This window comes from Culex quinquefasciatus, chromosome 3 (assembly GCF_015732765.1).
Source record: "Culex quinquefasciatus strain JHB chromosome 3, VPISU_Cqui_1.0_pri_paternal, whole genome shotgun sequence".
Classification (NCBI taxonomy): domain Eukaryota; kingdom Metazoa; phylum Arthropoda; class Insecta; order Diptera; family Culicidae; genus Culex; species Culex quinquefasciatus.
In genome coordinates this window covers 184,621,189-184,632,322 of record NC_051863.1, presented here as the reverse complement: position 1 = coordinate 184,632,322, position 11,134 = coordinate 184,621,189, and the positions used below count along the sequence as shown (strand labels likewise).

Sequence of the window (11,134 nt, the reverse complement as noted above, 5' to 3'; positions counted from 1 at the left end):
CTTCAAAAATTTCAAAAATTTTAAAAATTTTAGAAGCTTTAATTTTTTTTAAAAATTAAAAAAAATCAAAAATATTTAAAAAAAAAAAAGTTTCAAAAATTTAAAAAGATTAAAAAAATACTTTTTTCTTGCTCAAAATTTTTATAAATTTATAATTTAAATTTCGAAATAATACAAATTATTTTTTTTTAGGAATTGAATCGATAAAAATCATTAAAAAATACTTGTTTTAGCTCTTAGAAATTGATTTTCTTTATTTAAAAATTTCAAAGAAAATCGAAATAAAATTGAATAAAAAGTAAGTAACTTAAAAAAACAAGAACAAATAAACAACAATATTTAATTTTAAAAATACAGAAAAAAATAAATTAAAAAAATATTCAGCTTAAAATATTCAACTTAAAAATAATTGGGAATTGGGTAAAATGGATATCAATAAATCCACCTTCCACTACTTTTATGGTTACTTTTAGCTCTACGAAATCGGTCTTTTTTCTTAAATTCTTTTTTGGTGCCTTCGGTATGGTCAATGAAGCCATTTTGCATCATTAGTTTGTCCATATAATTTTCCATACAAATTTGGCGGCTGTACATACAAAAATGATGTATGAAAATTCTAAAATCTGTATCTTTTGAAGGAATTTTTACATCTATTTGGTGTCTTCGGCAAAGTTGTAGGTATAGATACGGACTACACTGGAAAAAATGATACACGTTAAAACATTTTTGGTGATTTTTTATTTAACTTTTTGACACTAAAATTTGCTTTGCAAAAAAACACTATTTTTAATTTTTTTATTTTAGATATGTTTTAGAGGACATCAAATGTCAACTTTTCAGAAATTTCCAGGTTGTGCAAATAATCTTTGAGCGAGTTATGAATTTTTGAATCAATACTGATTTTATCAAAAAATCAAAAATCGGTCGCAGAAATTTTTCAACTTCATTTTTCGATGTAAAATCAAATTTGCAATTAAAAAGAACTTTAGTGAAATTTTGATTAAGTGCTCCGTTTTCAAGTTAAATCCATATTTAGGAGACTTTTTTGAAAATAGTCGCAGTTTTTATTTTTTTTTAAATTAGTGCACATGTTTTCCCACTTCTAAAAAACATATTTTTGAAAAGCTGAGAATATTTTCTATATTTTGCTTTTTTGAACATTGTTGATACGACCCTTAGTTGCTGAGATATTGCCATGCAAAGGTTTAAAAACAGGAAAATTGACGTTTGCTAAGTCTCACCCAAACAACCCACCATTTTCTAATGTCGATATCTCAGCAACTAATGGTCCGATTTACAATGTTAAAATATGAAACATTCGTGAAATTTTCCGATCTTTTCGAATAAAATATTTAAAAAAATTTAAATCAAGACTAACATTTCAAAAGGGCCATACATTCAATATTATTATTATTATTTTTTGTTTCTTAAACGTCCTTTCATGCTCTAAGTTAATCCACAATCTTTTTTTAATTTTCAAATTTTTGATGTTTTTTTTTTATTTTTAAGGTTTTTAAATTTTATGAATAGTAATAAATTTAAAAAAAAATCTAAATTTTCTGAAATTTAATTTTTTTTAAATTTCTGAATCTATTGAAAAAATTTAAATTGTTTGAAAATTAGGAATTTTTTAAAAATTTTGTCAAGATTCGAACTTGAATCGAGATTTTTTCGATTGTCGGTGGTAGATCGAGAAAAAATAGATTTTTTTATAATTTTCAAATTATTCTTAAATTATTAAGGCTGGTACAAATATTTTTAAAAGTTTTTGTCACCCCCCCCCCCCTTCAAAATTGGCCCGAAAAATCAGGGGGCAAAAAAAATATTTTTACAATAAACTTCAAAATTTCAATGAAAATTCAAGTGCAACCAACTGAAATCAAATTAAAATACATTCTCCTGCGTTTAAAATCATTTTTAGCATGTTTGGGTTTATTAAAAAATCTTAAGATTTTTTGAAAATTTGATTTTTTTTATGCAAAATCTTTTTTTTTCGATACAATTTCTGTCTTTGTCAGATCTTAGATTTTTTGAAAACTAATGATTAATGCAAAACAACTGAATTAGTGTAAAATGCATTTTAAAACACTTTTTTTTCATTTAATTGGGAAGACTATGGCTTGTTATTTAAATTTTTATATTTTTTTATTTTTTTGCCCCCCCCCTTTTTTAAATATTTGCATCGGCCTAAATTCGTAAATTTTAAGTTTGTAAATTTGTAAATTTGTAAATTTGTAAATTTGTAAATTTGTAAATTTGTAAATTTGTAAATTTGTAAATTTGTAAATTTGTAAATTTGAAAATTTGAAAATTTGAAAATTTGAAAATTTGTGAACTTGTAAATTTGTAAATTTGTAAATTTGTTTATTTGGAAATTTGTAAATTTGTGAATTTGTAAATTTGTAAATTTGTAAATTTGTAAATTTGTAAATTTGTAAATTTGTAAATTTGTAAATTTGTAAATTTGTAAATTTGTAAATTTGTTTATTTGTAAATTTGTAAATTTGTGAATTTGTAAATTGCTTAAATGCTATAATTTTTGTCACCTTCTTAGATTACAGAAAATCTGATCTGATGGAGCATTTTTGGAGTCGTGAGTAAGAGGTTAGCGAAAATTTGAGGACAAATTACAACCAATTTTTAAAATTTGTTTAAATTTAAATTTTATTTAGGTTTTAAATCTAAATTTTTAAATGTATACATTTCTATTTTTCTTTTCTGGAGTATTTTTTAAAAAGGTCCAATAAACCAAATTTCCAGTTTTTTGCTTTTTGAGTGTTTTTGAAACCGTCAGTAATAAAAGAGTAATAAAAAACACCCAGAAAGCAAAAAAAAAAAAATAGTTTATTGGACCTTTAAAAAAACTCCAGATTGCCTTTTTGTGCCAAAATTATTGTTATGGCTTTTCCCTCTGGTTTGCTTTATCCTAGCAAAAATAAATTTGTCCATATAATTTTCGGCGTTTCAAGATTCTGCATTCTGAGATTCGGCTTCATGAGGCTATTCTGGATTGAAAAATGTATTTTTGAATACAACATTATTTCTGGAGTTTTTTTAAAAAGGTCCTATAAACCAAATTTTCAATTTTTGCTTTTTGGGTGTTTTTAGAACCGCCTTGAGTCAGGGGTGTTCAAAAACACCCAAAAAGCAAAAATTGAAAATTTGGTTTATAGGACCTTTTCAAAAAAAACTCCAGATTTGAACTTTTGAGATTTTTGCGTTTCTTCCGACAGAGCCCTTAAACATAAAACGAGTTCAATTTTTAATTCTCAAATATGTACATTCTTTTTTCATAAAAAAGAAGTTATTATGAAACTCTCTTGTATGTTTGTCGCGAAATTATTTTTCAAAAAATGGCGCGGATTGGGTTTTTGGACGGCGCGAATCCTGCGCGGATTTTTTTTTCGACTTCTCCGTAACAACCCTGTGAAGAGCAAGGGGTTGGAAACTCTTAGAGCTATAATTATTATGTCAACCAGTATATCAAAATATATGTTAGTATACTTATTACATATCGCCAGTATACTTACCAATATACTGAGAGTATCTTAATATACATACTAACAGTTTATTGCTTTTCGGTTAGTATACTAACAAGTATACTGGAATATCGTTAATATACTCAGTATTTTAAAAAAATATTAGAGTTTCCAGCCCCTTGGTGAAGAGCCCTTAGTCAAAGTTCTTCGTTTATACGTCCGTTCGTGTTAAATAAAGTACCAATCGTCATTTTAACCCACTGGGCACCTCTGCCCGCTACCACTGTAAACAAACTCAACGGGGGATGATTCACACACACCCAAAACTGCAGTACTAGCCGTCCTTCAAATTTGACGTTTCAAAATGTGCGATTTGACAGAAATTCTTCTCTCCGTTGTCCACACTCATTCAACTTCGGACCACCAACCAGAGCAGCCACGCGAGTGCTTCCTCCCCCCGTGGAGAACCAAATTACTCTAGTGCGAGCAAGCAAAAAAAAAGCCAAGAAGAAGCAGCCCCCGTGTGTGTGTAAATTCCCCACGCCGCCGTCGCAACCACCGCAAGCAGCTTACAAACCAGCGAGCAGGCCAGGCCAGCTTAATTTTCTTCTCCGGGTCAATTTTGTTTATCGTATGTCCATCCAGAATCTAAATACATTCGGTGAGTAGTACATTACACGCGCCGCGGAACTCCCCATTTCCTGCCTGGTCGCCTGCGAGAAATGCCGAACTCTCGAGAAATTCCAAGATGGCCGCCAATTAAAATTCGCCTCTTGCCATACTGCTGCTGTTGCTGGTCGACGATGCCTACTTGGACTTGAAGGTACCCGCTCAAGGTTCCTCAATCGTCAGCGATTTCTGGGCGATTGCTTGTGCTTTGTGTTCCGTTCGCGGGACAAAGGCGCGGCGCGACCTCATTCCGTCAAGGATTTTTTTCTTTAATTTTTTGACGAAGACGCAGCGCATGGAAACAATTCAATTTGTAATTGAGTTTCAATTTGATCGGTGACATCATCGTCTGGAACCGGAATTGGGTCAGGGTGGTCGCGCCACGGATTCGAGGACAAGTTTCTAGTTACTTTCTCTTCCGGTTTCTTCTCGAAACCCCGCGACCGATGACGTTTTAAACAAATCGTGACGAGGGGTACCTCGATGGTGGGTGGAGGTTTGGAGGGTGAATAGTGGAAAATCTGATGTCCGTTTTTGCCAAATGAGTCATCGGCGTTTGTTTTGGTTTTCAGAATGTATGCAGTTCGAATTTGGAAAGTTCTCTAAACTACCTGCAGTCCAAGTCAAAAAGAAGCATCACTGCATTCGCCTCCAGGTATAAATTGTCCTTAACAGGCTCAGGTAAACTTCCTTGAACTTGATTGAAACCACGCTCACGCTTCCTGATTCTGCTGGTGTCAGCGAGCCTTCACAACAAGTCTCACGTACGGTACCGCAAACTGCAGCACTTCGAGTCAAACGATCGCTTTTGTAGGGGAGTGTGGGGTAAGATTTCCCACCTGATTTGCACCCGGCTCATGAATACCGAGATCAAATTTGCTACCTTGTCATTCCCACCGCAAAAAATAAAAAAAAGTTTAGAAATTGAATTTTATGCTTTCAACATTTGAATGAAATAAGTGTTTTAAAGTGCATGAAACACCTGTCCAGCGAATATAGGAATTACAAATTTAAAATATTTTTGATCCAGCCCAAACATGCATTATCAATGCAGAAAAAGTTTATTTCGCCAAAAATCCGTCAATACCTTGATATGGATGTAAAAAGTGTTTTAAAATGCATTTGACAGGCGTACAGTTGCTTTCCAATCAGGACATAAACTTCAAAAAATATTCGCAACGGCCAACCAACTATTGCATTTTTTAATATTTTAAATTTCTTATTTATTTATTTATTTATTTTATTTTCGAATCGATTTTTAATTTTTTTAAATCTTTTTGATTTTTTAAATTGCTTAAATTTTAATTATTTTAGGAATTAAAAAAATCAGAGTTTTTAAAGTTTTTAACACTTTTATATTTCGCTTATTTACACCGTAACACAATCTCTCACAAAAACAATCTCATTTTAACCTACCCAATCATGTCCTCAATCCCCGCTCCCATGGAGTGCGATCCGCATGTGATTGACGCGACCATTACCGTTCCTTTACACAACCGGACTGGGACTGACTTGATCCTGGCTATCCCATCTCGATCCGCAAAAAAAAGAAAAAAAAAATAACACTTTAATAATTTTAGAATTTTTTAAATTTTTCAATTTATATTTTTTTTTCAATTTTTCAGCTTTTTTTAATTTTTTTATTTATTTAAATTTTTAAACATTTTGAATTGTTTTAATTTTTTTTTGTATTTTTAGAAATTTTATTTTTTTTTAATTTTTTGAGACTTTTAATTTTTATTTTTTTTATTTTAAAATTTTCTAAATTTTTCTGGCTATCCCACCTTCATGCGCAAAAAAAAAGAAAACAAAATTAACACTTATATTTTTTGATTTTTTTTTAATTTTTCAATTTTTTTAGTTTTTTAAATTTTTCAGCTTATTTTTTTTAATTTTCAAATTTATTTAAGTTTTTTGATTGCTTTATTTTTTTTTTAATTTTTAGAATTTTTTTTTTTAGAGATTTTAAATTTTATTTTTTTCTATTTTAAATTTTTTTTTTTAGGTTTTTCAGCTTTTTTTTTTAATTTTTAAATTTATTTAAATTTTAAATTTTTTTAATTGTTTTAATTTTTTTTTGAATTTTTAGATTTTTTTTTTATTTTTTAGAGATTTTAAATTTTAATTTTTTTATTTGAAAATTTTCTAAATTTTAATTTTTTTCTTTTTAAATTTTTTAGATTTTTTAAATTTTATTAACTGCTAAAAATTTTAAAATTGTAAAAAAAATTAATTTTAGATTTTTTTTTAATTTTTAGAGATTTAAATTTTAATTTTCAAATTTTTATTCTTTAAATTTTTTCAATTTTTAAATTTTATTAACTTTTAAAAATTTTAAAATTTGTAAAAAAAAATGATTTTTTTAAATTAAAGTTTTAATTTTTTTAATATTTAAAAATCATCTATTTGTATTAAAATTTTGAAGTTTTTTGAAAAAACTATTTTTTGTCCCCTGATTTTTCGGACCAATTTTGAAAGGAGGGGGGCGACATAAGCTTTGAAAAATATTTGCAACGGCCTTATTGATTTTTTAATATAAAAAAAATGACGGAATTATTTTTAAATAAAAACGAAATAACTAGAATTTTTCAAAAAAAAGATAAATATAAAAATAAATCTTCAGCAAATTAAAACAAATAGAAAATCTATCAATTGAAACACACAAATCTAAGAATTTCTATTTTTTTATTTTTGTTTGAGTTTTTAATTTTTAAATTAGACTTCTACTGTAAACGGTTAAAACGTACAAAGGCAAGAGAAGTCATGATTCAATCATGCTTAAACTTATCAAAACTTGTAGTTTTGGCTGATACGCGTCGAATGAAATCAAGATGATCGAAATCCATAATAAAATAAGGATTTTATGAATGATTTTAGAAATAGCAAAAGTACGATTTTTTGTACATTTCAACCCAAAATACTCAAACTTTAACAACTTGTAACTTTTGAACCCCGGGGTTTAGAGAATTCGCCCAGAAGACTTTTTTTCATGTCTCGGCGAGATCTTTCAAATCTGGAGTTTTTTTTTGAAAAGGTCCGATAAACCAAATTTTTAGTTTTTGCTTTTTGGGTGTTTTTGAATACCCCTTACTCAAGGCGGTTCTAAAAACACCCAAAAAGCAAAAATTAAAAATTTGATTTATTGGACCTTTTCAAAAAAAAAAAAAAAAACTCCAGAAATAAAGTTTCTACCGTTTGTGTATCCTTGGACCAGCTCCCATACAAATTTGCCCATTCTCCTTTCTGAAATTTTTGATTTTTTTTTACATTTTATTATTTTTATGAATATTTTTTAAGTTTTTAATTTCTTAAATTTTTTAAGTTTTTGCTTTTTAATTTTTTAAATTTAATTTTTTTATTTTTTATGTTTTTTTTTTATTTCTTGATTTTTTATTAATTTTTTATTGTCTTTATTTTTTTAAATTTTTTAAATTTTTGTTGATTTTTGTAATTTTTTTAAAGGTTTTATTTTTTTAAACTTTTAAAGTTTTTATTTATTTTTTTTAGTTTTTAATTTTTTTAATTTAATTTTTTTTTCAAAAATGCTTTGAATATGACAAGAAATTTCATGAAAACCTGAAAATGATTTTTTATTTATTGATATTCATTTTTGCATTCAGTGACCCCTCGATTATTTTGCTTTATTATTGTTTTTTTGACGTTTGGCTGCATTTTTAACTGTTTTTAATTTTTTTTTTTTAAATTTGTAACATTTTTTCTGATTTTTTTTAAATTTTTATTAATTTTTTCTATTTCATAATTTTTTTTTAAATATTTTTTTCAATATCCTTTGAATATGATAAGACATTTTATGAAAACCTGAAAATGATTTTTTATTTGCTGATATTAATTTTTGCATCCACTGACCCCTCGATCATTTTGCTTTGTTATTGTTTACAGCCCAGTTAGTGCATATTTGGCATATTTATGTTTTATTTATTTTTTACCTGGATGACAGTAACTCCAATAATATTTCTCAAAAATAAAAATCTTTGTTTTTAAAGCTCAGATTTACACTTAATTTTGCAATCTGGCTTTTTTTTCTCATTTTTTTTAGAATATACTTAATTGATCAAGTTAGTGAGAGCTTCGATGAGCTTGCCAAACTTACATGCTATTTATAATTTGAATATTTGATAAAAATGGTGTAAAAAAGGTGTCTAAATAAATCTCATTGGTACCCCAAACTCCCCTACACTCCTCACGTACAGATCACGCTGCAACTACGGTCAACGCGTGTTGTGTGCTCTGACGGCGTGATTCAGCACCCCAGCTGATGATCTGCTGAGACGCAATAAAAGACACATGCACTTTACTCTTGCTTGTGCTTGTCGAATCGAACTTTACCCAACAAACAAACAAGAGACTCTCGAGAGTGAGGCAACCGCAGGCTGGGATGTTCGCGCAATTTATTGCAAATCAAAATTAAGTTAATTTTTGTTCTTCTCTTTTTTTCCCACGCACAGACCCATTTGCGGATGCAATAAAGGGTGCTGATGATGATGTACAAGACGGACTCGTGCACATAAGAATCCAGCAGAGGAATGGTCGCAAAACACTAACCACCGTGCAGGGTCTGTCGGCGGAGTACGATCTGAAGAAGATCGTGCGAGCATGTAAGAAGGTGAGTTTGGGTTGAGAATTGACGGTTGAGATCGATTGTAATTGTAATTGTTTTTCTCTTGCAGGAATTTGCGTGCAATGGCACTGTGATCGAGCACCCCGAGTACGGTGAGGTTCTGCAGCTGCAGGGCGACCAGCGGGAAAACATTTGCCAGTGGCTGACCAAGTCGGGCCTGGCGAAGCCGGACCAGCTCAAGGTGCACGGTTTCTAAGCGCGGAAACAGCACCACCTGCATCATCATCATCTCCACCCAGTTGGTACTGTTGTTGTTGTTGTTGTCGTTGACCGCCGCCGAAGCCGCGTGGTGTGTGAGATTCTCTAGATAGATGTGACAGCGCAAACGTAACCGGACCGGCCTAACAAGCCACAAACAGCAACAAACACACAAACACTCGGATTGGGAATCTTCAGCCACCGACGACGACAACGACGACGACGACCACCGCCGCCACCCACCAGGAGGAGGAGGAGGAGGTGTATTCCACAGTAAAACAGCAACCAGAATTTCACAACCAAAACCAGCAAAACGAAATATCAAACACAAATCATACAATTCTCTGTGCGTGTGTGAGTTAAATAAATGTGTAGTCCCGTACGTGCGCGCGTGTACGCCCTGCCGCTCCTTATTCTGTCTGCCACCATCGCGGGGACGACGCCAATAAGAAGAGTCGCCGGAGTGCCGTCGTTGGCCGGGATGAGTTAGTAAAAAACAAACAAAAAACAACATGAACTGAATTCGCTTTAAAATCACTGCTGAGAAACGACAACATAACAATTTGATGATCACAAAACACACACAGTAAAACACCAACCACTTTTAGCTTCCGTTTTTCCCACACTCTCTTTCTCTCTTCATTCTGAAATAATTGTAAAATTTAACAAATAACAGCACTTGAAATGATTGTGAAGTTTAATAAATGATGCGTAGGTAATAGAGAGCAAAATAATTAAATTCCTCACACTCTTGAAGTAAAACGACGAATCGGAACAAGCCAGTAGTAACTGTTTTGTGCCCCGTGTAGTGTAGAAGATCGAAGAGAAGCCGTTAGTATTTCGCAGCACACTGTAAGTTGTAATCGAAGCAGTTTCTTTTTTGTTTTCCCCCCACCATCACCACTTTTGGTTAATATTTTTTTTTTCTGTTGAACTTTTCAAATGGCACCGCATTTCCAATTTTCCAAATCGGTTAGTTGATGTTGAAGAACGACCTGCTACTTGCGCGGGTCGCGTTCGTCAAAATAAGCCTTTCCAAAACAAAAACATAACAAAAAATGTTGTTGACTTAGAACAGATTTTTGCTCGCGTTCGTAATGCTGCTGCGCCCGTTGTAGAAGCTGCTGGAAGAATCATGTATTTAAATGCGATCGACGTGTTTAGAGAAGAAGATGGAATTGAGCACTGCAGTTTTAACTGGGTGCAGTTTGGGTGGTTTTAGTTTCGCTTCCGGTTTTGTTTGTGCTGATCCTTATTCGTTTTTCCCTCCCCCTTTTTTAATTTTGTTCATTTTAATTTTTCACATTTGAACTTAGACAAAATGTAACAGTTTCACGAGTAAATAATAAAGTTATATTCACGTAACCACCAAACAAACGGAGACTTTTATTCTACCGAAAATGGCCGGAATACCGTTTAGACTCGATTTTCCGAAGGTGTGTAACAGATCTTCGTATAATTTTCATTAATAATTTTTTTGTGTGTTTGTATTTTCTTATTTTTAACATTAAATTCGAGTTCTGCGATCCCATTTTATTTAAATTTGAATGGTTGTCTTTCAAATTATCAATAACATTTGGTCATCATCGTCATTTTGACCGTCAGCTTGGATCTAATAAATAATAAATAATTTTAGAGTAGTTTACTGCCCTTGTTCGCATAAATATCTCATTTGCATTTTCAGCAAGTTGAAAAAAAAATATAAGTAGGTATCTTCTTTTTATTCAAACAAACAATAATTTCATTGGAAAATTATTCAACATCCCAAACAACACACTTTGTCAGATATTGATAAACGTATTTCCTAACTGGTTGTATAACCAATCCGCCTCGTTACCACAACTCTTGTGAACTGGAAAAGCGCACTTTTTTCTGTTGTATAACTTGCCAGAAAAGATGCAAGTTATCAGAGTAAGTTGTACAAATGTATTTGACAACACTAAGCTATCTAACAAGAGAAACAAACTGTAATTTAACTAATGTTGGGATTTTTTCTCGTATGTTGATCAAAAACAACTGTCTAACTATTATTCAACAGGCGACAAGTTATGAGTAGGGTTAGTGAAATTTTACGATTTCGCGGAGAGCGTGAAATCCGTGAAATTTGTTTTTTTCCGCGGGATTTCGCGAAATTTTATGTTTCTGTGGA

The 11,134-nt window shown here is 30.8% G+C and overlaps 1 protein-coding gene across 1 annotated transcript; it reads left to right on the top strand.

Annotated features, from left to right (window-relative positions):
* Window positions 1-3,877: 3,877 nt before the first annotated feature.
* Window positions 3,878-9,713, top strand: LOC6046554 (eukaryotic translation initiation factor eIF1). Its single transcript, XM_038262142.1, has 3 exons — window positions 3,878-4,140; window positions 8,615-8,772; window positions 8,837-9,713. Exons 1-3 carry the CDS (start codon window positions 4,113-4,115, stop codon window positions 8,981-8,983), a joined length of 333 nt encoding a protein of 110 aa, XP_038118070.1. The 5' UTR covers window positions 3,878-4,112; the 3' UTR covers window positions 8,984-9,713.
* The last annotated feature ends 1,421 nt before the right edge of the window (window positions 9,714-11,134 follow it).